We start from the raw sequence: 27474 nt of genomic DNA on the forward strand, positions 1-27474 counted from the left end.
CACTACTGACATAAACTTCACACATGCGTAGTTTAGGAGATAACCACTTACGTTACACTACCCAACAAAGGTTTTTCATAAATGTGACGTGTTTGTTCTATCGCATTTCTTTATGTAGCGTCTTCAACATACCCTCCCTCCAATATATATGTGTATATATATATAATGTGTTTGAAAAATATATCCTGTTGAAATAACAAAACCGTTAAAAGCACAGAAGTTTAATATTTAATGCACCTAAGTCTTCTTATATGATTATTAAAAAGCACAGTAGTAGAAACAGGGTAGAGTTAAACCTGGTTGTACTTTGCTTGATATTTATTTCTATGATTAATTATTGCTTATCGCTCAGTGCGATTATACTAAGTCATACTGAAGAAAATCCTTTTAAACACTTTTTTATTTAATGCATTGTGTTGAAAAAATGCTTATATCAATTGTGACCAACCCTCAAGAACGAAACACCTTAAGAAATGAAAGGTTCATAAATGCAATTTCTTGTCACTCTGTTTGATGTAATTTTTTTTGGTAAACATTTTGTCAACAATTGTGACCATTTGAAACAACTATAATAATATTGACTACCCTGTTCACCGAGAAAAGTTGAATGTGTCTGACACAATTTTTAACGCGTTAAATATGAGATAAAAATAGTTAAGGTTACAGCATTGATCTCATTGCAGTGATAAATGATCACAGAATACAGATTCGATTCACGCATTTCATTCAGATCCAGTCTCATATCTTACACGTTAATCTGTGAAGTTAGAGTATCAGAAAGCTAATAGCGCTGATAATGGGACATTTCTCAGCAAGTTGATAAAAGCTTTCTTTAAAATTGTGGAAAAATATATTTTTAATATTTGCGACAGATAAAACTTTTAAAAATTAAATGTTTTTAAACCTTTGATATTGAGAAAATTCACAATGGTCACAAAAAATTTAAATAAGTTTATATATTGTACCAAAAAAGCACGAGGGAATACATTAATATCATTTGCATTAATATGAAAGCATTCAAGCCTACATGCTGAATTTTCTCATCCTACATAACTCCACGAAAAAATAGGAAATATTTATGTAGAAAACAAAATGCTTTACTTAGAAGCAAGAACTGAATAAAAACTTCAAAGATAACAAACCAAACGCAACACCTAGGCATGATGCTTTTACACAATTATTAATATTTTTTAATCATGTCAAGTATTTGACATTGAAGGGCTACTTAAAATCTAACCTACGTTATTAACCGAGTTACACTGAACTAAACAATGAGCTAGATGCATAGAAAAGTTTTTACACTGACATTTTTGAAATTAATTTTCTTCGTTTATGAAAAGTGCATAAGTTACTTAACACCACATAAAAAAACACACTTTGTTTAATACAATAATTCTAAAGAATTATTCAAAACGTTAAAACATACATCACACCACAGGCAATACAACAAAATAACAGAATTCTTAATTTTTTATGACTTCAGTCAGAATTTGTTTTTGTGTTACCCATGTGGAATGCAAAATGATCTTAAAGATATCGTAGACTACCGTTATGTCACATGTGATTTGATCAAGGCGGAGGATTTTGTCCTGAACACTTGCTTAATATTTATGGGGTAGGAGTAATTATTGGCTTAAAAGAAGCAGCTATGAAACACGACACGCACGCATTGATAAATACATTAGCACTTTAAAAAGTATGTTGTGGTTGTTGTTGATGTTGTTGTTGATTGTTGTGCACTCGTGAAGTGAGTTTTTCATCTCATATAAAAATTGACAGGTTTATTCTCTCTTGAAATCGTCTGAGGATGTACCTATGACGTTGCAAGCTGACGTGTCGATTAAACATCATCTTGCTGTCGAGAGTTCTCCTGAAACATCAACATGATCAATTATTGGTATCATACCAAGAATTTACAACAAAAAAAGGAGTGTACTTAGGTACACAATTTATAAGTTATACTTCTAAGGCATTACTACAATATTAACCTGAAACATTATAAAATACACATATGTTTGCATATTTGTTTTTGCTTGAACATTTCAAATCAGCCTGTAAATACTTCCCACACACAAATCTTGACCTAATTGAGCTCTTTCAACATTTAAGACTTAACAGTAAAAATTTCATCACGAACACTATTATTTTTGTGCTGTCATCATTGTGTTGTCCATAATACATGTCTAGTTTCATCTTTGGGGCCACCTGTTCGACATCAGCTGATTTAGGCTTGTTATTTGTTGGTCCATGTTTTCATTTTTATTTATTATTTGGAATTATTGACATTATTTTATGACAAACAGTGCTACACTGCAATGGCGTAAGTCCAAAAAAAAATTGTATTAAATGTGATCTAGTGTCTGCATATTGCAACGATAGACTTGCGATAAGGATTTTTTTTTTTGTTCACAAGGTGCATGATTCGGCGTCACTACAATGCATTCATACAATAAAGCGAGTTAGTAAAAAAAAAATGAGATGTGGCCATTTCCAACAGACTGATTATATTGTCTTAAAAGTTTTTGCGGTTACTTTGTAAAAGTTGTTTTCGCGGATTCTTTTGGTTGCAAGGTAGACTGCAATCATGCATACATATGCATTTCGTTAATGATTGTTAGAGACCCGTGAATTTCGCGGATTCAATGACCTCCAGGATAGACTCCAATATCCTCTACACACTCGGGCAAATGCCAACTGTTCATTGGCTGTTGACTTGTGAGTCGTCTCGACTGGGTGGCCTGTGAGTCGACATTTATATGAGTGAGGGTCTCTAATTGGCCCCTCAGTCCTCCAGATTAACAGAGAACCAATGACAGAAGCAGCACTAAGGTATAATTATTTGAATTTTAGCATGACACGAAATGAATCCGCGAAATTCACGGGTCTCTAATGATTGTATCACAGTTCTACCAGCCAGCAGTAGAGAGAGCGCATCAGGTGGACCCTCTCCGAAGATGAGGGTCTGCGGTAGTGAATCAGCCAATATGAAGTCATGTGTGTGAAGTGTTTCATTATGCAAGACTGCGAATTTCAGCCTGACGACACGAATAAATCGGCGAAAGTTCCGGGTCTCTACCTTCAAGGGTAGCAATAAAAGCTTCCGCGCTAAATTATTTTGGTTCGGACATTTCACAGGACTTAGCTTTGTCTACCTGTTGAGGTCAACACTCGTGAACTGGTGTGATTATCATGGCAGTTGCAGTTGCCAGCGTGAAATAATGAGACATTTCCTCGCTGAACTTACAGACCAGAGCCTGTTGGTAAATATGTGGTTGCAACAAGGTGTATAAGGTCTGGGAGATGTGATTGATGCCCATGGGCGTAGGAACCGGGGGGGGGGGGGGGGACAGGGGGGACGTGTCCCCCTGAACTTTTTGAGTGGAGGGGACTGTCCCCCCCCCCCCCAACTTTCTAGACAGTGATATTTTTATTTTATTATATTATTCTGCCCAACTTTATTTGTAATTTCTTCACTCATCAAATTATGTCTTAAGGAAACAATAATAATTTTAACATCGATGTATCCAATGGTTAGATACAAAAACTGTTTAAAAAGCGCTATTTTGCACTTTTAAAATCAAAATTTTCCGGTGGAGGACCCCCGGACCCCCCGTCTTAGTAAGAGGGGAATGGGTTTACATGGCATCAAAATCATTATTTGCCCCCCCCCCCCCAACATTATGAACACAGCTACGCCAATGTTGATGCCTTGACATGCCAAAAACTTGGAATGAATAGTTAAAAAATTTGAATCGCAGAAAAAAAAGATGGAGGGATCCAAGATGGCGGGGCGTGATCCCCCTTTCAAGGGTGACGAAGGCAGCGGCTGGAGGTGGGAAAGAAAGGCCGCGAAGATCCGGTGAAGCAATGGTCGAAGGGGGGAAAAAGCGGGTGTGGAGAGGATGTGCCATTTTCAATCCTTTAACCCTGTTAAACTCCCTCCCTCCCTTCCCAACCCTGCCGATACCCTTCGCAACCCTTCGTCGAAAAGATGCGCCTTCGCTACGACGCCGTTGTCGCGAGGAAATTACATTCCGCGGGACGCCGCAAGGAGCGCTAGTGTCGCGTACTTCTCGCAACCACTTCCACCTCCCCTCCCTCCACCCCCTTCAGCAACCAACCACGAGTCGTGAGTCCATCTCCATCATTGTCTGGCGCGGGAACGAACAGTCTCTCTCTCTCTCTCTCTCTCTCTCGTTCGCAACGCGACAAGAAAAAGCTCCCAATGAACTCTTCTTTTTTTTTTTTTCCTTCTTCTCCCGAATGCGAACCCGTCTAGTCTCCGGTGCGCGCCAACTCATCACGTGAGATCCTATCTCAGGCAAGTGCAGTGGAAGGTCATTAAAATCTGGACCACGGCCGGCCGTGTCGGACTAGCGATTTTTTTTTGTTTAAAGGATTTACGGAACGTACCAAATATAAAAAAAAAATGTAATTGCGAGCGAGTATTCTTTCAGTACCCACGCCGGAGATGTGTAAACATGCAACCTCGTTAACGAGAAGATTCATGTGTTCTCGTGTTGTTCATGTTTGCAAATAAACTTGTGAGATCGAAACTTAAGACACGAAATTTAACGTAGAATTTTTTTTTTAAATATAATGCCGAGCGTGATAAATATACAAAATGTATTCATTTTGAAAAAAAAAAAATTAGTTAAATTTTTTTCACCTTTTTAAAACCTGCCTTTAATTCTGTTTAACAAGTTGGCAATAAACTAACTAAACCGAACCAAACCCAACCGAACGCAACCCAGGTTAGGTTAGGCTAATTTTTATTTTATTTCATACAGTTTTTCTCAAAGTCGTTGCATTTTATGCGCTACAGGTAGTTTCGGAACAAGCTACAATGTTTTTTGTGTGAACCGAACTTCACGCAGTTTAAGTTAGGTAATTTTTTTTTTATTTAGTTCTAGAATTTTTATCAACGTCGGTGTTTTTGTGTGCTTCAGGTGGTTCCGGAACAGTTATGTTGATTTTATTTCGTAAATTTTACTGTAAACAATTATCATGACCATTTTTGAATCACATACTCATTTTCTATAATTTACTTTTGATCATGCATGATGATCAACTGCAAAATCTTAAAAAAAGAACATAAAACATTGAAACCACGTTGGCGTCTTTTTTTTTCCTTCTTAAAAACGGTGATGTATCGTGTCTAATGTCACGAGTTTGGTTCTACAACGAAGAAGTTGCCGAACTTCAGGGAAAGTGACAGGAATAACTGCATACAGAACTTTATATACATAACATAGTTTATAAAATTTGCATGTGCTAAGGGAACATTTTAATTGGCACCAACAATTCATAATAAAATATCGATATGTTAATAGCCAGTATGATTTACAGACATTTTTGTTCTCGGCTCCTGCAACAATACTTTTTTCCTCAGTTTGTCGCTCTTAATTAATCATATTTAATTTGTTATGATTTATATTTGCAATCATGAATACAATCCGTCATACTAAAGTTTTCTGAGAAACTAGTACAAAATTCACAAATAAATTTCTTTACTACAATCTTTTTCACAATTTTTTTTTTAAATAAAAGAAATACGATTCTATGTAAAGTTCATATTAAAAAAAATAGTAAATTATAAATTAAAAAAACCTGTAGCTACCTTCGAACACAGGCTGAAAATGAAACTTTGGAACACCTACTACTACGTTTGCGGCTTACTTACGGTATGAATCTATGTGTAGATGTACGTGTGGATCTTAGATTGGCAACCTGTTGGTGTTTATATTTATTAAATTGTAATTCCATTTTGTCATGTTCTACTCTTTTTTAAAATATCACATTTTTTTTTTAAGTATCGCCTTATGCAATTCAATGATATTTAATTAAAAAAAAAGTTTAACTTTTAAAGACTCGCCACCTACAAAGTCTTTAAATACATAAATAACACGTGAATATATTTTGCTATTGTTGTATGTGACAGCTTTTCGGCAAGGGGAAAAACATTGCTACAAAATATTCACTTCATCTGTGAATGACAGCCGTAAAGTTATTCATCTCCGATTGTGAAGGCGTTCCGTGAAATTCATGAGGACGGACGTTTCAGTCGTTGGAACGCGGTCGTCGCGAGACAACTAACTACCTTCTCTCGGCCACTCGCGCTAAACGTGAAGAGAAGTGCCGCCGGAAGGAAATAGAATCTTATTTCCGGGCGGGTTTGAAAGTAGCGCGCGGCGGAGGAGAAAGAGGGAGGGGCGATGTGAACTGCGGCGGACCAATGGCCGACTAGGAGAAGCGGCAGAGCGAACCAAAGACCATTCCTCTCACCGCGTTAAACGTCATTCCGTGGCACAGATCATTCAAAACAATGGCACGCTAGCACTAAAAAAAAAAATATATATATGGTGCGCCACACAAGATAATGGTACACTAGCACAAAGTAATGGAACACTCATGGGAAAAAAAAAACACGGCTAATTATTTCTATATAATTCATATTTCATTTTGAAATACTATTTTCAAAATAAGTTAGTTAAATGATATAAAATCAATTATTGCGTAGTACCATGGTCTATCCTCCCTCTGAAAAAAAAATTGATTGTCTGTAAAGTCGGTTTACGGACGATAGTTTAACGTGACAACGTCATAACAAAACATTGATGAAATGATTTTATACTTTTATGAATAAAATGGAATCATTTTTATTTTAATAATAAAAGAATAAATACTTGAAATTATATCTACTAGTAATCAGATTTTTAAAATGCAAGTATAATTAACCTTTTTTGCCGAAATTGTTGTTGTAATAATCAATGAAAACCACATTAACTTTTCACTTCACTTTATAAACAGTCGACGAAACAGTTCACGTGTAGATGACTTGTAATTAAGTTTAAATATAATTATGAACAAGTTTTCATGTAAATAAAGAGTAATCAAATATCTATCATCAATATTATATGAATCACCATAATTTTTTAGTCAATTGTAACATAACCTATTATTACTGCACTCGCCGACAGCGTAACGGAACACAGCGTAACGGAAAAATGAGCGTAACGGGACACAGCGCAACGGAGCAATGTGAGTTACGGGACACTTTTTCGTGCGTGCAGCCGGCGTTCATCGATTTATTAGACGTCACGTCAAAAAATACCCAGCTCCAGTTTTGAGCTGGTCACGCCCTTAACCTATTTATAAGCTAAATGTGTGTAAACTAAAAACAGCCCAACCCTTATCCCTCACGCGAATCTCGCGAATTCAATTAGTTCCGGAGATCTCCGCTGTCGTCCGCAGCGGCGCCACGAGTTATTTATACGGCGGTCGCGGTCCCTAGGGAACGAGATTAAAACGTCGCGTCGTAACCGACGTTTGTTCCGGGCCGTCTCCCGCGACGTGAGACGGAAAACGAGGGGTTCGTTTTCATTTGGTTAAATCCTCCATGTCCACTGAAGACGATTATGGAAAAGCTACCCCGTCAATGTGTATGTATATACGTGTATACATTTATTTTCTCCCCTTCATTCATTTTACAACAATATTGTTTAGAATTCGGGCAGCGTCCGAATTCAAGTACATAGCGGTGTTATGCCTTGGGTTCTGCGTGCCTAAACTCCCTGGTTTCAAATCATTCACGCAGAAAAAAAACTACATATTTCTGTACTCTTACAAAAGACACTATATTTTAGGTGATGTTTCATTCATGCATAATTTTTTTTTTTTTAACCAAGGAAAAGATAATCGATTATTCACTAATTGGACAGTATTTTGAATAAATGTGTTCATTAATGTGCGCAGTTAATGCTGGAAAAAAGCTATTCAGGGAACGGTTTACAAATAACTTTAACTATTGGAGGTACTGGGGCAACGTAAAGCATAAATGCCCGGATAAGATTTCAACCCAGTATTACTGCAAACACTGTTGTGTAGTGATGCAGTTGTTTTTATTGTAAATGTTCAAATTTATAAATATTTGCTATTTCACATGAATATTTCTGTCCCATTTACAAAAATAAAAGATTCTACAGTGTCAAGCAGTTCATTTTTAACATCTACAAACGGTAGACTATTAGACAGCGAAATAGGTTAGTGACATTAATATATTTCTATAAACAGATTTAACATAAAAAAAAGTCTAGCTAATATTATTTATTTTGTACTCTCATTTACTGGGACTCGAATTTACAGCAATTTTTTTTTCTCTGTAAGTTACGGTCAGTATATATGTGCAAATATTTGTTGGAATGAAGACTAAGATTTAATGGAAGTTTCTTCAGTACTTTCAAGAATCGGTACCGGGTGTTTTGGTGCTTACAAATTATTCTGAAAACACGCGTTTCAGCCATTTTTCACTCTTATAAAAATACAGTTTATAAACGAAATCCGATAACAGAACAACTCATACGCCCTCAGCATATTCTTAAATGCTCGGATGTGGTTTTAAGTTTTTTTTTTGTGTTACTAATGTTTGGTAAGTGCTACCTCACAAAACCTACCAACATAACTATTTTGCAGTCAATTATCTGCACGTACATCCTCAGTGTTATCACAGTGACAGCCACCCAGAACATGCTTTTTTTAAACTTAAGTACCACAAATATTTTTTAAAGTAGATTGCTCGCTATCGCGGCCATTGTCTTATAAACTATCTGACGATGCCTGAAGATACCTGCTGCATTGCAGTGAGAAACGCCTATACAATCTACCACTTCAAATGCAGCTCAATTCCGGAAGCCAAAATAGTTTACCAGGTTAAATTTTTCCCTGCGACCACATGCTTACGCTATTTAATCCTTGATTCGTTACCGTTTTAAGTCGATCAGTAAATTAATTTATAATATTGTTGAATTAATGTAATGCTTTATTTTAATTAAAATACATATTTTCACTTTTAAAAAATTATGATTTAAAAAGTTTTTTTTGTTGTAATTTTTATAGTTTTTTTTACCATGTGGTTACTGAAGTTCCTTTTGGGAGTATCGAATGTAATAATTTAAACTTTTCTTATTTAAAATAACAAGGAAATTAATATAATCCTGCTTTACAAAAAAAATAATTGGAAAAGTACTTAGTCTACTCTACTGCATTATAGTCTCTATTATCATCGCTGTTTGCTGTCTCTAACAATCAAAACCAATTATTTTTTTTTTTTTTGGTTCGGTATTACTTAACCCGCTCGGATGGCGGGTATCTGGAAAATGTCCCGGGCAGAGCAGTTCCTTCGCGGGATTGGATTGCAGGTTACTCCGACCCTGTCTTCGAATCGCATTCAAATTCCCTCCCGTGGAAACTGGCTGGCCCGAGGGAGAACGATAGCATTTCTTTCCGCGTGGGTCCGCTCCTTTAAGACCTCCCCCCCCTCCTCTTTCTAAACCCACTTTCTTTTATTCACGGCTCGTTCTTCCAGAAGAGGGCTGGGGAAGTTTGTTAGCGCACCTCCTCCCCCCCCCCCCCAAATTCCCTTGTCTCGTCTTACATAGGCACCACTAACCCACTTCCGAAAAGACCAAGAATTTACATTATTATTCAACGTTAAAAAAAAAGTGAAATATTATCTGATGCTTAAAGAATGTTACATCAAGGGAAAACAATTTAAATATCTGCTTATTTTAACAAACTTAATTTTTTTGGCGCTGAAGGATGTAAATGGTATGTATCTTTTGCAGCAATTCAACTGCCCTGCAAGTGTGGCACGTTTTAAAATGATTCTAATGTTTGCATGACAGGTGGTATCTGAACCCTTTTCAATTTTTTTAAATTTTTTATTATCTAGCTGAGCCAATGAATTTGCTTCCGTGGTAAGAAAATTCACAGAGGTTATCTAAATAGAAAATATGGATGATTATAGTTTATTATTAGAGATCCCGAATTTTCGCAAATTCGTTTGGCTTCAGGCTGAAATTCAAAGCCTTATGTGTGCTCCACCACGTTTACTATCGGTTTATTTCTTAGTAAGAACCATTATGTCCTTGTTAATGGGCGCTACCTGATTCGCGTACTTCTCTCCTAGCTGGGCATCGTTGGCTCACGGACTGAAAGGGGCGTGTCCAGATAACTGCGGTCCAATCATGTACACAGTGCAGTAGTATTAAGGTCTGCATTCTAGCTTGCGATGGAATTAATTTACACAGTTTCCGTATCTCTGTTTATTACTATTAATATTTACAGCAAAGTTAAGGTTACATCAAAGCAAAAACTCTGTAGCCACATTCCTCAAAGACAGTTAGTACAGACTGAGACAGAATTCGACCGAAACATTTTAGGTTCAGGGTCATCACAAAAAAAAATTAAAACCGTAGAATTCTCACTATAACTTTAAGACCTTTAGTAAAAGATAGTGACATATTGGTTCTAAACGTCAAAATAATATTTCTAGGAATCTATATTTGTTTACAAAGCTTTATTTACAAATAAAAATTTTAAAAAAAGTGAGTGAGTCTTCCAATAATTGCCAGTTATGAGTAACATCTAACTTTGGTAACGAGCAATCCCGGCTATGTTGAGTAGAGTTACGAGCAACATTTTTTTGGTCATACTACTCCAGTTTTCAAATCTTACTTGTGCTTACGCAGCCTTTATTCTCGCATGTACTCTGCTCTTGATTTACCCACCCCTGTAAATTAAAAAAAATAACAAAACCTTATCGATTTAGAAAATAATAATAATTATAACGGAAATCAATTCGTTAGTTTCTTATGTAACAATTTTAAAATGCTACATTAACACGGCATTAAAACGAATGAACCTCAAATTTTAAAACGACATAATATAAATTGCAGGTCTTATTTATTAACGCTCACTTTATGCAAATAACTTTCCAGGAATGAATTTGTATCACAAACTGTGTATTAACACCACATTTATTTTAAAATTACTTCCTTTAATTAATTGTGGGTAACAGTTTTTACCCCAGACATTATTTTGACATGCGGTTAACTCCCAATTATTTAAATGTAAATCATTATTATGACAGCCACGAGTTCTGAAGTAATTGTAGATATTTGTTCAATTAATCATTATACCATCACTTCGCGTTGAATCCATTACTCTCCTTCCATATTACCTGCAATAAAACAAATGTTCATTTCCAACTTTGAAAATGCGTACCAGCAGTAAGTCGTATACATGTATATATATATATATATATATATATATATTTTTTTTTTTCGTGATGAACCTGCTATCAAAGTTTGTCGGTCGATTTCTTACCCATTCTGTATCGTGGATAACCATATGTCATCCCCGAACATTGATTCTTGGCTACGCCATTGGATCACCGCGCACCGAAAAGGGCGTTAGGGTAGCTCTTAAAGTAAAAAAAAAGAGGAGGAGATGGGTGGTAGATGGTATAATTGGTTTCATTGTCGCGATGACCGTGAAAACAATAGCTGGCACGGATCCTTGCCACATCTGTGGACCACCCGGGTATTGATGACCGTAGGTACACGATGATTCATCTCTCTCTCTCTCTCTATCTGTCTGTGGACGACCGAGCGATGACAGTGCTGTTGTCCTTGGCGGATGGCCGCTCTTTGTCCGGCGGGGCACGCCATTATGCTGCCTCGCGGGCCTTGTTAGCCCCTGTTCTGACGTTCCCCGGACACTCGCGCAGACAAGAACACTGCCCCCCCCCCCCCCAGGTACGTGACGCGGGGGAACCTGCAATTCATTGACATCGAGTCAAAGCACCCGAAAAATTCGCGCTCTTGCACCTTCGGTTTTGTTTCTGCTGTTGTCAAAAGTACGCACGAGGAATGTTAAGTAGAATCCCCGACTTAAAGCACTCGAAACTTCGAGAACAATGTCGTCCTATTCACGCCAATTCACGCAGACGGGGGATCTGGGAGGGGGCGCGTGAGACTACCATCCTGTGAGACAACCATCCTGGAAGACTACCCTAATGGAAGTATTCTGCCTGGCCTCTTCGAAAAAGGCGGACAAGTACCAACACGGTAATATCTTTGAATATATATACTGTATAGAAGTCGCGAGTGGATAGGATTTACTCTACGTTTTTCAGAAGCGTATGATGAGCAGCTTGGGAACTTCACCGCTGCAGTGCGCTGCCGTAACGCCCTGTATCGTCTTAGTTGTTATTTACACGTTAGAGCGCAGCGCTGTCGCCCTCTGTCATTCCCCGCACCCCTCATCCATCATTCACTGCAGCTCAACAACGTTCAACGGGAGGGGGAAGGGGTGTTTTAAGAGTTCGGCACTTGTCCGCTAGGGACCACCACAAGTCGATGCCCTAGAGATGGTGGCGATTGCGGCGGTGAATTAACCAACTACCTCAAAACCGTATTAGAAATTTTAACCTGGGCTGGCGACTTCTATACAGTATATATATTCAAAGGTAATATGCCATACGTTCAAAGGACGAGACGGAATTCTGCCATATTTTCGTATACACTCTATGGAAAGAGTACAGCGGTATAGCCCTCGAAGTAGTGTGAAGAATACATCGCTGGGTAGCGCTGTCAACCCTGTAGCTGTTTCTCAGGTTAGCTTTAAAGCTTACTGATAGCGCTTCTGACGGTGATAGTTGCAATTACAAATAACGAAATAACGTCAATATCGCGGACGAGAAGAAATAAATGTTTCCAAAAATGGGTTATAGGGAGCAGCACTGTATTCTTATTACGAAGATTTAAAAAAAATACATATGGTAGTTTTAAATGTACGAAGGAGAATTCTGCCAAAATGAATGAGGCCTTATTGTAAAATAACTCTTAGGTATTAAAAGTGGACAATGTAATTTCTTACTATGTGATAATTCTAATTATTGAATTAGTTTTTTTTACTAAATGTCATACAATAAATGCTATCGACAGCTGAAATATCTTGCTGAATAGTTTCACAAACATAATTCCTTTTTTTTTTCCTTCAGCATCTTTTCTTGATCAATTCCGATTACAGTTGGAATATAATTTATTAAATATTAAAGAGTAGTTGAAATAAACTACTACTTTGCGAAACACCTAATATCATGAAATTGCATATATGCAAATTTTACTGCAAAGCGTCTATTAGTAAGATAATTATATATACATACATACACACATATACATAATACTGTGTGTGTGATTGAAAACTACGTGGTTTTTCAGAAATAATATTTTTAGGAATAAAATTAATGTGCCTATACATATTTTTTTTTCGTCAAAAACGTCTAAAATACTACATAACAGAGGTATTGGTCAATGGTTTGTGACTAAAATTTAACTGTCAATAATACTTCAAGAAAATATATACCGATAAATGATTGAACACACAACATCGGTATACAACAACTCACTGACTGATATACAATTCAAATATTTTTGAACAAAAGCAAAATTTTTTAAATGTTTGTTTGAGCTTTATTTATAACACGTTGAAATGATAATGCTACAAAAACGCTACAAAACTACAAAAAAATATTTTTGCAAAACTCCGTTCCCCCGGAGAAACCCCCGGAATGGCCACCGTATGGGTAGCCCAAGAAAAGAAACGGGCTCCGCATTTGGAAGCCACCTGGAAGGTTTTTTCTGTTCCACCCACCGTTTTTATTTTGGTAGCCTGACTTGTTACAAGGGATTGTATTCATACCAGAAAAATGCCACCATTTTGTCTGGGCAATCCGCCTTGGAGGAGCCGGGGCGCGAACCCGGGTCCTACATGTCACAAGGCAGGCGCTCTACCCCAGAACCAGAGTGGTAGAGCGGATACTTGCAGTCTTCTTAACCCTGACATGATGTCATGTGTGTGCTTACAAGCATGAAGTTATTGTATAACATTTTATTTATTTGGTTTTAAAGCCACAGAAAAATTAACCTTCTTATTTCACTTTTGGTTTTTTGTTTTTGTTTTACCGTGCTTATATGCGCAGCTAATACTGGAAAGCTATTAAACAACTGTTTGCAAAAAGGCATTTTCAAAATCTAAAATTAGGTACTAAATCAATAATAGTGTTGGAGATGTCAAATTAAAAGATACATTTCATACTGACATCGCCGGAATTTTAGGTAATGATAGTAGTAACCTTAAATCGATCAGTTTCTGAAGACTAAAAATTTAGATGACACTGTACATATATATGTTAAAATACTTTTCTAATGGTTTTCACAGCACATGCTAAAAACAAAATGCTGGAATCACAATATCCTGTAACAGCCCCGAGATGACAAAAACGACACCACAGCCATTAAGAAGTAAGGTCATAGTGAAGTCAGCCCACGAAAAGTGAACCCCAACAGCCCATCAGAAACATAATGTGGGTATTATTAAAGAATTAGTAACGTAAACTTTTGTTTATCTTCTTTTGATAGACATGACGTAAAATAAACTCAATTGAATTGCCACCTCAGTACTATATATGACTGTACACCTGATGGTGATAATCTGTCGTGGAATTTCAAACATATTATATAAATCATGCAATATTTTACTTACTTAACCATCGGTTATCAGGTAATTGTGATTTTCGGTCACTAGATTGCATTTAATTTCAACTAGTGACCTAGAGTTAAAACATTAATTAGAACCACAATACTTTGTATGCTACTTATATATAGGGGAGACCGGGGTAAGTTGGCGAACGGGGTAAGATGACGAATCGTATGTAACTAATCCAGAAACACAGATAGAAGGTTGGCGCCCCTGTGACCTTGCGTGTCACCATCTGCACCTACTAGGCAGGTGCAGCGGAATTTCCAGTCAGTTTGATTGTGGCAGCTTTGAGAGGCTAACTGTTTCGTGAGCCATTGTTGTAATATTTAAGGTACGTATGTTAAGCTATTACAAGAAAAGTGTCCATTTATTTAAAATGTTTATACATGTAAAATGAAACGCTGACTTTTGGGAGTATTTTAATGTATAGATTGTTGAAGAAATTTTTTTAATGTTGTTAGTGATTTTGGTAAAGCAAAAAAAGGGCTGCTGGGGCAAGTTGACGGGGGCAAGATGACGAATTCGTCATCTTACCCCTGCAATCGTCAACTTGCCATAGGTAATGACAATGTGAGCTTTATTTTGTATTAAATGTTTTATTTAAACCAATGATATACAGATATGAATAACATTTATGTAAAAGCAAAATAATAAAGAAATTATATAATATTATAAATATTTCCTGTGTTACCTAATAGTCGTAACGCTTTGTTTGATTTTTTTGTAGATGCCCAGGCATTACGGAAAGGAGAACGGAAAGGAGTTGGAGTGACGTAGAGATGACTGCTGCTGTGAATTTTTGTCGTGATAATGGTATTGTGATGGTCGGATTGCCACCACATACTTCGCATAGGTTGCAGCCATTGGATGTTTCGTTTTTCGGCCCTTTGAAGACATTCTACTCACAAGCCTGTGACAATTATTTGGTGTCACATCCTGGACAACAAATAACTGATCGTAATGTGGGAAATCTCTTCGCTGCAGCTTATTCAAAAGCAGCAACTGTAGGCAATGCCATCAAAGGGTTTGAGGCTACTGGGATAGAGCATTACAACCCTCAGATATTCAAAGAATGTGATTTTGCTGCTGCGGCTACATTGGAAAGAAAACTTCCCCGAAGTGAAGAACCAATGTCCACTTAAATACCAATTTCATCTGACCATGCATCAAACGACGTGTGGCTAAATTATATGCCTAATGCTTCAGGAGCTGATTCATTAGCCCAGCCAGAAAAAATAGTGATCTTATCGATGAAGCAGGGCCTTCTTTTGGGAAGGCCAATGCAAGTTCTTGTAGTAAAAATGCATCGTTTTTAGATTTAAAACCATTGCCAGTAGCCCACAGGACAACCGCGACAAGGAAAATAAGTACAGGATCAGCTTCAGTAATAACAAGCTCGCCAATCAAGAACATGTTGTTACAAATAGATAGAGAGAAGAAGCAGAAAGAAGAGAATAAAAATGAAAGAAAAACTAAGAAAACTGAAAAACGAAGCTCTGATCATTCTGTAGCAAAACCATCAAGCCAAAATAGTGTTTCTTGCCCTGCATGTGAAGAAGTTTACGTGGAACCTCCAAATGATTCAATGTTCCACATGTTCTGAGTGGTGGCACGAAAACTGTTTCAATTATGTGTGTGACTATTGTTAATGACATTATTCAAAGAAAAAACTTGCAGTTTTTCGTTACTATGTGGCAAGGAATTTTATCAAAGTGTTTCAAATATGTTACAATATATCTTCTTTACAGCCTGCATGTTGTTTAGTGTAGGATATCTATAAAACTATTGTGTACTTTGTCTATAAATATATATTTTTTTGTTTCGTCATCTTACCCCAATAGGTTCGTCAACTTACCCCACTCCTGGGGCAAGATGACGAATGTGCTAACTAATTGGTTTCTTGTCAATAACTTCAGAACTACACACATTAATACAACCTTGTTACATTTTTAGGTAGAAAATAGTATATACTTCGTATTGGTACCAAATTAGATATAATAAATGCTTATTTATCTGTTAAAGGCCATTTCAAAGCTTAACATCGTCAACTTACCCCGGTCTCCCCTACAAACTATTTCTAAGATAATATACATAATTTAATCATGTCGTTCGAGTATTAGGACTGTATGGCCGCATTTTAACTTATGATAGTTTTACATTATGGAACTTTTACGTCGCCCCCCCGGCGGAATTATTCGATTATGGTAGTCTTCCAGTATGGCAGTCTTCCGTCGACCCCCGTCAAAACAGGAGGAAATGTGCCGTGATGGAAAACTACCATACCTATTTTTATTTTTACAGCTCGTAGTTATACTTAAGTATAGAGTGCTGCTTCCTATAACCCATTTTTGGAAACATTTGTTTCTATTAGTGCGCGATCTGTTCAGTTAATTTATAATTGGAGCTACAGAAAGTCACCGTCAGAAGCGCTATGTGTAACATTTAAGTTAGCCTACGAAACAACTAGGGGGTTAACAGCGCTACCTAGCGATGTATTTTTCACAATACTTCGAGAGAAAAGCAGCTGTACTCATTCCATGGAGTGTATAAGAAAATATGGCAGAATCATTTAAAATTATGGTAGTTTTCCGTTATGGTACTTTACCGCCTTTTTCGAAGAGGCCAGGCGGAATACTGTCATTATGGTAGTTTTCCAGTATGGTAGTCTTCCGTCGCCCCATCTGGGAACGTGCTGAACCCGAGAGATAGATAGATAGATAGATAGATAGAGAGAGAGAGAGAGAGAGAGAGAGAGAGAGAGAGAGAGAGAGGCACCGCGATAATCGGATTACCGCGCCCAGGAAGCTGTCACTAGACAGGGCCTACGATGCGTGTTGTACTAACAAAGTTTTCGCAAAATATTCGTTCTCTTTTGGGAGTGCTGGTTATCGCTCGTCTAGGCAATCTCAAACTAAAACAGAAGGTTGGTTTTGGGTTAAGTCAGCGATGATTAAAATACCCTTAAAACGTGTAAATGTACGAAATCGTGGAAAAAAAAAACTGTGTTTATATTTATGAATTTTTTCCCCCTTCATACTCTAACTAAAATTAAGTGTATTTTAGTTAGCGAGGGACCCTAGGTGCGTCCCTGACCATGCAGGGAGAGAGGGTCTTTTTGCTCGGGAATTGGCCAGCCACGGCAGCTATTGTAGCCACGACTAACTCCCCTGTCTTAGATACCGACTACAACTAGTTACGTGGGGCCCTGGGTAAAACCGGCATGGACACACGGAACACCCTGGATCACAAAACATGCGAGGGTGCGTTGGGCGTGCATTGATAGTGTATGAAAACACAGGGTGCGGATTTTTTTTTCCTAACCTAACTTAGAGCTACGAGTGTGCGGGAGGGGTCTGGGCAGGGAAGATTCTAAGTGCGTCTCTGGCCGAAGCCTACACGCTCTAATCATGCAGGTTGTTAACCATGCAGGAGAGGTAGCATGCATCATGTGCTAGGAGGGGGAGTGGACAGCCATGGCAGCGATTGGCGTCGTGACTAACTCCCCTCACTGACTATCCTAGACTAATAATAGATAAGTTGTGCCCAGGTAAAACATGCTTGGACACAGGGGAAATCCCGGGCTCATGCATGCTGGGTGCAAAAGATCATGCATTATGCGTGCAGGTTGGTTATGGGAAACAGAAGGATGGATCTGGATTTAAGAGTTGGACAGAGTAGAACATACGGATGGGTGGTTCGGATAAAGAGCTGGACGGGTCAGTGCGGGGGTTGGACACTTTTATTTTTGACGTGAATACGTCAAAAATGGCTTCCATGGTGAGAGGCAACTCAAGAAACAAATGATAACAAAATCGGAGAATACAGTTTGTTGTTGCAGCTACATATCTATCACCTCCATCCAAAATTTAATTACAGCACTGGTTAGCTAAAAGATCAAAAAATTCGTTACGCTAAGTGAAGATTGTGACGCATCGCGCGTGGTGGAGGGGAAAGTGCCGCGATTTCGAGGTCATTTTGCTGCGTTTCGAGATTTACATTTAGTATAACTTTTGACTCGGGTAAGCTACCAAGGTTCGCTTCAGTTTCAATCGTCAGCTCTCGTCAAAATCTATCGTTTGCATACATAAAACATCAGTGTAAAATAGTTACAGTGAATATACACGGTGTTAAAATAAAAAAAATTGCGTATTTTATATTTTGTATAGAAAATATTACCCGTCACGTGCACGTATTCACGTACAACACACGGCCGTGTCCATGACACAGCCATAACCTATTTTTTTTTATTCCGACAGCGAAGTTGCAAGGGCGGGAGTTGAACTTTCGGTACGTTCGGCCCGTTGGGGGGGGGGGGGGGGGGGATAAGGAGAGTCTGATAGGGGGTCAGTGAGATGTAGGCTTCGTTTCTCTGAACAGCGAACAACTCACCGTGGAAGAAAGAACACCCAAGTTGCGAAGCAGGCGCAGGCTTGGAACAGTTCCACGCAGTCGTCATGGTCTACGTCTACGCATCCGCTGAACACTGTACTGGGAACTAAACATTTTACATCTCTAACAACTGCAACGACAAAAAAAAACTACATTTGTTACTCCTTCGTAAACCTCCTGCCTCTCTTGAGACAGCTTCTTTTGTCTCTATTGTCTACGATGCAAACACCTTCTTAACGAACAAGACACGCAACGATAAAATGTCAACTACAAAAACATACAAGAGAGTCTTTGGCAGTTTCATCGTCTTCTTGACCCGGAGTTCTTATTTTGATTTTATCTCTCTCTTATAATTACACATCTTTACACACACTGTAATAACGGCACGGTAATGGGAATTTCCACATGCGATGAGCTATGGGTACAACGATGCAGCTGAACTACCGTCCTTGTAAAAACAGGCGTAAAATTCTCTCTAGCAAATTGCTGATTTCTAAGATCTGAATGTGTATCTATCTTTAACTCCAAAGCCACGTGTGAGGTAAGTCAAACCATGAAATAAAATTTTCTTCTCCTTACAAAATAATGATAAGCTTAGGTTTTTATTAGAGTTCTTTGTAAATATAACATTAATATTTTTTTACAAGCGACGTACGTTATATTTAAGTTCATACATTTTTTCTGCAAATAATACTGAATGTTTTACTTTAGTAGTAACGTGTATTTTACGTGTTAAAGATTACTGCATGTTTATCTTTATTGATTACCCGTGTTAGTCATTCTGAAGAGAGAAATAATTAAAAATAACTGGGTGATTACAAATTAAACAGCTGGCTCTTATTACCCTAAAACGATTTTTTCTCCCCCGTGAACTGATGCGGTAGTTAAGTAGGAATATTTAAGGGTATCACATGGAACGTATTAATAAAAACCATTGTTGTATGAAAATGTTTTCTGACAAAAGTCGACAAGTTACCTCAAACCACGCGGTTTCAGTGCATTAATATTTCCCGCATTTAAACCACGGGATATATTTTTACCACACTGTTTTTAAGATAGACACATCAGAAACGAAATAAGCACACAAGTAACTAACTGTTCTACAGTTACTTACAACATTTTGGCAAACTATCTGCATCCAAGCTCATCGTTTATTCCCTCTGATCACATGAAATACGTTTAGGACTAGACAACTCCTTCAAATACACCGACACATCGAGCTACGTCTGGCTAAAAATAACTAACCACATGAATCTGCAGCATGTACCTACATGTATGCTGTTGTAAATTGAGATCGAAACATGGATCTTGCCACAGCCCCTGTACGTTTGTGATGTCGCTAGATCGCTGCCCCGCTGTTGAATTTTTTAAATCGCGATACTCCCAAGCAGAAACTCTGCATTGTTAAAAAAAAATTACAGTAAATTAACTGACTTTTTCAACCGAGAATTAACCTCTAATAAACGAAGATTTTTTTCGTAATCTCAAATAATTGGATCTTCGTAGAAAAACTGCGCCGGATTACTACTGCCGAGTTACGTGTTTCATTGCAGGCTAAACAATGTAGACGCACGCGCGAAAGGAAAAAAAAAAAAAAGTTTTTGCAATAGACTCAACAAGTTTTTGAATGTTTTGTTGATAAAATAATATTATTATTGATGCGTCGTGGTGAAATAAAGTGAAGTCAACGTCCATAAACTTAAGAAGGTAACAGTACATTTACGATGCTCCCTGGATAATTTGTAAGAAGCGTTCTCTTCGTAAATTTAGGATGGAAATTTTTAACAGTGCACCAACAAATTAAACTGTCGCATGAACGAAATTCTATAAATAGTGATAAAAGCTTTGAAAAAAAGCATATCAATAGATGTGGACTGTTAGAAATCACTGTTAAATTTACGGGCTTTTCAATGCAGATTTTTACCTCAAATAAATGAAGAGTTCGTAGTTCCAGATCTTTATTGATCTTAATTTTTTTTTTTAAGTTAGGTGTGTGTATTTTCCTGAAAGGATCTTCACCTAATGCCTTATTAAAAATCAGAGTGTGTGTGATTTGATTATTGTTCTTTTAACGATCCTGCTTACCCGTAGTTAAATAATATTTGGCACGTTTCAGCCATTTTTCGCAATATAGCTTTCAAACAAAAATCACACTGTGCATTGAAAAAAGAACATCGCTATAGACGAAAAAGTATCAAAAGCGTTACTTTAGTTATGTGTTTATGACTGTTTTTCATATAGAGGTAAGAAGTTTGGAAGGCGGTGAGTGCAATCTATGTCATGTTAATAATTAAAGTCAAAAGTTCTCTGGATAGCAAAACCTAATTTGTTTTTGTTGGTGCCATTTTTTACAATTCCTTCTAGCGAGTTCCTTGAATTATACTTTATATAGTTGGGTTTATTTATTAATTTTTTTCTAACCAATTGCTAACAAGAGTGACTTAAACATCAGAACAGAGACCCACTCCATGGACTTTTTTACAATTTAAAAATTTGATAACTTCAAAACACAAACGTACAATAAATATTTCATATAGTTTGTTCTTTAGCATTGTTATTAACTTCGCAGTGCACTGTGTGGTTTTTGTTTGAATATGTAATTGCAAAAATTGTCGAATCCAGTTTGAAAATATTCAACACGTAAAACCCAGGTATCCAGATAGGCATTCTAGGTTTCAGGCCACCAATTAGGTTATTACGTTTTCTTGCCATTTATTTTAATTGAGGGTTTTTTCTTGTGAATTCATTCATATAGATATCTTGGAATTTTGTGTTTGGTCTCGAAATTTTTCCAACATGATCACGTGCTTAACCTTTTACAGCTCGATATGAACGCTCGGTAAAATATCTGGGGGGGGGGGGGGGGGGGGTTAATATTTGTGATTTGACGCAAATCAAAAATAGCTATCGAGGATAAAATTCACACGAGAAATTTCCTGATTAATGGTTACGCCAATGAAATAATGAAACAACCAACTCGGCGCGTGAAACAGAGTCTTAAGGGCGGTATTCCAAGACTTCCGGGTAATAACAGAGAACGAGCTCTGCCTTCTTGACCTACAACCGTAACCCAACTTATAATAATTGTCAACGGCAAAAATACCAGAGATAGCAGCACCATCGCACAAAAAATTTCAACCGCATTTCTTATTTTCTCAAGTACTTTTTAAGTAATATTTTTTTTTTCTTGTGACCATTAAAGGATAGTTTCGCTATCGTAAAGTTTCATTTGGCACTTCGACACGCTTGTTGCGTCCCTGGATTATCACAAAAGGGATTATGTACGCGTTAACGCGGGTTCGCCATCTGAACTGACGCGAACGGAAAAAAAAAGAGCTCTGCGCATGCGCAAAAGGTCGGCAACGGACAGGACACCGAAATCCGTTCACCTAAAAAAAAAAAAAAATGAAAATAAAGGGACTGGTCGTGTCCCAACGTGCTCTAGGAACACGGTTTAAGATAGGGCCTAGGTACACGTGTGGAGTATTCATGGCCCCCACAAGGGGGGGGGGGAGGGGGCTGGGTGGACCCCTGGATCCAGGGCCCGGACCTGGAAGGGGGCCCGGGCTAAACTCTACGCAATTTTTTTTTGAAAATTTCTTTGCTGAGGGGGCTACGATTTTTGAGCGTTAAGATAATTCTGATCCAACGAGGGGAATAGTCAGGTACGTGGTGGGGGAACCGGTAGAGGAGGAGAGTGCGTCAGCGGCGACGCCATTCCAACGCATGCGGTCATTGTTAATTAAAATAATTTTATAAATAAAGTTAAGTTTCAACTTACAAAAACAGTTACCATAATACCTGTATTTTCAGGTCAAACTACATTCTGAAAAAAAAGGGGGGTTGTCTGTAAAGTCGGTTTACGGACGATAATTTTACGTGATGACGTCATAAGAAAACATTGATGGAAAAATTGCATAAATCCACATTAACTATTCACTTCACTTTATAAACAGTTGACAAACCAGTTCACGTGTAGGTTGTGTGCTGTCGCTGTCTCTCTTCTACTCGGACGCATCGGCCGATGGAGTGGAAGAGAGATACATGCGTCACAAGCCGACCGTGCCTCTCTATCGCTTGTTCCGCGCTCTCGCTTGCACGCTCGGCTCAGGCGGAACGTGACAATGAGTCATGATTTTTCGTGCGTGCAGCCGGCGTTCATCGATTTATAAGACGTTATCACGTCAAAAAGAGTATGGATAAGAAATAACCAGGCAGTTATAATGTAGCACGCGACTGTAAAATAAGGGGGCCTGTAATAGAATGCGGGGGACCATGGGGCGTATTCAAAACCTGAACCCTTATTTCCGTGTCTCGGAATACCGGCCTTAAACTACACGGTGAACTCCACTCCGCCGAGTTGGTTTGTAAGCCAGGGTTCCGAACCACATAACGCAGTCAGCGGCCGGATGTGTTTGTTCCGCTTGTCTGATGCACGCACGAAGGCGGGACAGCGAGCCGCGCGAAACACTCAAGGCCGGGTTGATGCATCAGACAGAGACCGGGAAAAATTCGCGATTCCAAATCCCTGAAGGAAGGACTCCATGATCCTCTATGCACTCGTGCAAATTACATCTGCTGATTGGTCACCGACTCGTAACACCTGTTGGGCTGGAATGATCGTGATTCGCTAATTCTTCTGTGAAAGATTTTTCATTGGCCCAGAGTCCTTCAGATAAACTGTGGCCCAATCACTGAAGCAGGTATTTGGACTCGAAGTCGAAGGTATTTGGACTCTTATCCTATCGCGAAATGAATCCGCGAATCTTACAGGTCTCTATGCATCACGCAAGAAACGCAACACGAAAAAAAAAAAAGTTCAACAACGACGTTTTCAAACAATCGTTCATAAACTACGTGAAACAGGGGAAGAAAAAAAAACAACAACGCAACGAGAGCATCGCCCTGTTTCCAACTTCTTCCGTGTCGGCTCGGGTTTCCGCTGCTTCGCACGTTCGAAGCGGGGTGTTCCTAAGACTTTTTTTTTTCAAAGATGGAAACGTCATATGCACTGAAAGCCGCATGTTTTTTTTTTTTTTTTTTTTTTTCACTTATTAAACTTTCGCACAGTGAAAGAAACTCAACACTTGTCAAATCCAAAATATTTAAGATAAAATATATTTTTTTTTTTTTAGTACAATTTTAACTTCTAGGGTTCGGATCGTATTGCGACTTTCCCTGCTCTCCGATGAACTTTGCGTTATTTTTTTTTCCCGTCAGTTGCGTTCCTTGCGTTCGGCTTAACAAAACCCCGGCCTAAAGCGACGAGAAAAATATGTTTTCTCTGCGCTTCTACGTAGCTATTCTTATTTCCCACACGTACACGGCGCGCGGAAAATTAAATTTACTTTTTACGCATTCTTTGGTGCTAAAATACCTCAGTGAGTCATCATAAGTATACAAATACGCTTATCAAGTAATTGGTGTGTGTGTGTGTGTGTGTGAGTGTGTGCGGTGTTAAGGTTTTTACGAACTTTAACTCCTAGGTTGGTCGGTTACGGGGTGGTGTCGCGACTACGGAAGGGTGTTGCGGGGGGAGTAGGAGGGGGAGGGATGAAGGAAAAGGGGAGGGGGGACCTAGAAGCCGAAGTCCCCGCCGCAGTCCATGCCGTAGTCGCCGTCGTCGAAGCCCAGGTCGCCGTAGTAGTCGCCGTTGACGTAGGTGACGTCGTGCTGGTTGATGACGGTCGCGCCCACGTCGCAGTGGTTGTCGACGACGTCGTGCTGGTGGCACAGGCCGCCGCCCCCGCCGCCCCCGCCGCCGCCACCGCTCCACCCCCAGCCGTGGCCCCAGCCGCTGACGGCGGCGCCCATCAGCACCCCCGCCGCGAAGTCGCCGCCGGTGGAGGTGCGGTCGCGCACCAGGATGGTCGCGCCGACTGGGGGCGGCAGCGGCTGGGCCGGGAAGCGCGCGAACCCGTTCTGCGGGAAGACGCCGCCGCCGCCGCCGCCGCCGCCGGCCGCCGGCGTCACGTGCCCGTTGTACGGGGGCGGCACCTCGCCCGGCATGGCGGCTGTCGGACGAACAGCGTCACAAATACCACAACTTCAAAGAACAGCCTAACTGTCTCTCTTATGCAACATGTAGAGACTTGCAAAATTCGCAGTTTCGATGGCCTTCAGGATAGACTGCACATACCCTTGTACACTCGGGCAAATAACGCTAGTTCATTGGCTGCCGACTTGTAAGTCGTCTCAGCTGGTTTGTCTGTGATTCGATCCTTCTTTGGTTGAGTGTTTATAACTGGTTGAGATTCGTCCAGATGAACAGTAAGCCAGTAACAAAATTATCTAAGAGGTATATGTGTTTGAATTCTAGCCTATCACCGAATGAATCCGCGAATTTTGCAGGTCTCTAGCAATATGCAATCAGTAGAGACCTGCAAAATTCGCGGATTCATTTCGTGATATGCTACAATTCAAATAATTATACCTTAGCGCTGCTTCTGCAATTGGTTCACTGTTAATCTGGAGTAATGGGGGGCCAATTAGGAGACCCTTGCTCAAAGAAGAAGTGTCGAATCACAGACACTCGGTCGAGACGACTCACAAGTCAGCAGCCAATGAACAGGTGGCATTTGCGCGAGTGTGTAGAGTGTAGTAGAGTCTATCCTGGAGGTCATTGAATCCGCAAATTTTGCAGGTCTCTAGCAATCAGTATATTATAAATAGAGATCCGGAAATTTCGCGGATTCATTTAGTCGCAAGCTAGAATGCAAACCTTCACACTCTCGCACTGTGTTCATGATTGGCACGCAGTTGTTTGGACACGCCCTTCCACGACCGTGAGCCAACGATGTCCAGCTAGTAGAGAATTAAGCGAATCAGGTAGTGCCAAATAACAAGGATAAAATGTTCTCGCTAAGAAATCAACCAATGGGAAAGTAAACATGGGTTCGAGCACACCTGTAACTTTGAATTCTATCCTGAGGCCAGAAGAATCCGCGAAATTTCCGGGTCTCTAATTATAAAAAAAGGGGATTGTCTGTAAAGTCGGTTTACGGACGATAATTTTTACGTGATAACGTCATAAGAAAACATTGATGAAAAAGTGCATACTTATTAATTTTCAAATATTATATACAGTTTTTGGAAAATTTAATTTTTAACAATTTGTTTAAATTTTAATCACGAACAATTAGTTATGGAAATAAATTGAAATCAAATCAATGTCAATAAATTGTTAATTTGAAATGACGAAATTGGACTATTAAATCAATTTTTTTTAAATTGCTGCTTTTAAAAAGCCCGCCTTAACCAGTTTGATATTATAGAAGATTTTCTCGCACGGTGGTTGGCCAGTTCTTGCACGCCCGGCTCAGGCGGAACGTGACAATGAGTCATGCCTTTTCGTGCGTGCAGCCGGCGTTCATCGATTTGTAAGACGTTATCACGTCCAAAAATCACATCATTAATAATTAAAAATAACCAACATTAAATAATCGTTTTACTTAATTAGTATTTGATACTTGTCCATAGCCCTTCAAGGTGAAGCAGTGATACATATAAACGAACGAATACCACAAATTGAAAATTATTTTGTCTCTGAAATAACAAAAAAAGTGAGGAGCCTTGCTTGCACGTGTCAAAATGAATCTCTATAATTGCTCTCGTCTGGTCTCGTGCTCACAAGAACCCTCATGTCTTGCATGTTGTAAAATAAGCATCCAAGGGGCAAAGTGATGCAAGTGCCCAAAAAAAACACTGTTCGGTAACTTAAGTTCCTGGCAATGCTAGCACGCTATTCCGTCTCGTTTTCGAACCACAATTAAACGTTTAATGAACTACTATAAAGTGCGCTGCATTATCGATTATTTAAATTATTATTATTTTTTGGTTTTGACATCTGAATCATTTTGCTCCGGAACGCCTAGCTGCTTTTTCAAATATTGTACGGTGGAGTTAAAATTTTAGAAATAGTCCTTTAAAAAAAATACTACCAAAAAAACGAAAAAAAAAAAAAAAACCCATGGCGTGTGAGACCAAGACATGTGCTGGACTCAACAATGATTTGTCGCGTCCATCACGTGACCCAATCCAATCAGAAGGCCCGGGAAGTTAAAACCGTCAACTTTATCTAACTTCTGACGGACGGACGATACTATAACCTCCAAAAATGTCTGCAAGGTATTGCCGGCACGTTTATAATATCAGAAAGTTTTGTAGTTTGTTTGTTTGTTCAGCTGTTTCCATTAAATGTTTTTACTTGAGAGTTTGAACACATTTTAACATTTAATGTTGTATAAGTGAACAAGACACAGAAGTGTAAATAATTGCGTCTGAAGAAAAAATAAAATGTTAATAAACATATGAGAGAAAAAAAATTGAGTTTAATGATTTATAAGTAGGGACTGGAAAAATTCGCTGTTTCGATTACCTGCAGGATAGACTCCACGATCCTATATGTAGGTACTCGGGTAAATTGCACAAGCTCATTGGCTATTGACTTGTGAGACCCGTTATCTGGGAGGCTTGTGGTTCGATCCTTCTTTCGTTGAGGGTTATTCACTGGCTCAGAATTTTTCAGGTGAACTATGGTCCAATACTGAAGCATAAAAAAAAAAAATAAACGAATTTTTATCGCCTATCGCGAAATGAAAACCGCGAATTTTTCCGGTCTCGGTTTATAAGTACTTAACTTTGACGCTCGTCAATCCAATAGAAGAGAAAATTTCATCGTTTTCCAAGCCTTGTGTTTTG

At 38.8% G+C, this 27474-nt stretch overlaps 1 protein-coding gene across 1 annotated transcript in view; it reads right to left on the bottom strand.

Moving 5' to 3' along the window:
- Nucleotides 1-24351: 24351 nt before the first annotated feature.
- LOC134538605 (translation initiation factor IF-2) overlaps nucleotides 24352-27474 on the bottom strand; it is a 48878-nt gene continuing 45755 nt past the window's right edge. Inside the window, exon 4 of the mRNA XM_063380033.1 lies at nucleotides 24352-24788. Within this exon, the coding sequence (XP_063236103.1) occupies nucleotides 24352-24788 (437 nt within the window). The remainder of the gene's footprint in view (nucleotides 24789-27474) is intronic.

The sequence above is a fragment of the Bacillus rossius genome, chromosome 13 (assembly GCF_032445375.1).
Source record: "Bacillus rossius redtenbacheri isolate Brsri chromosome 13, Brsri_v3, whole genome shotgun sequence".
Classification (NCBI taxonomy): Eukaryota; Metazoa; Arthropoda; class Insecta; order Phasmatodea; family Bacillidae; genus Bacillus; species Bacillus rossius.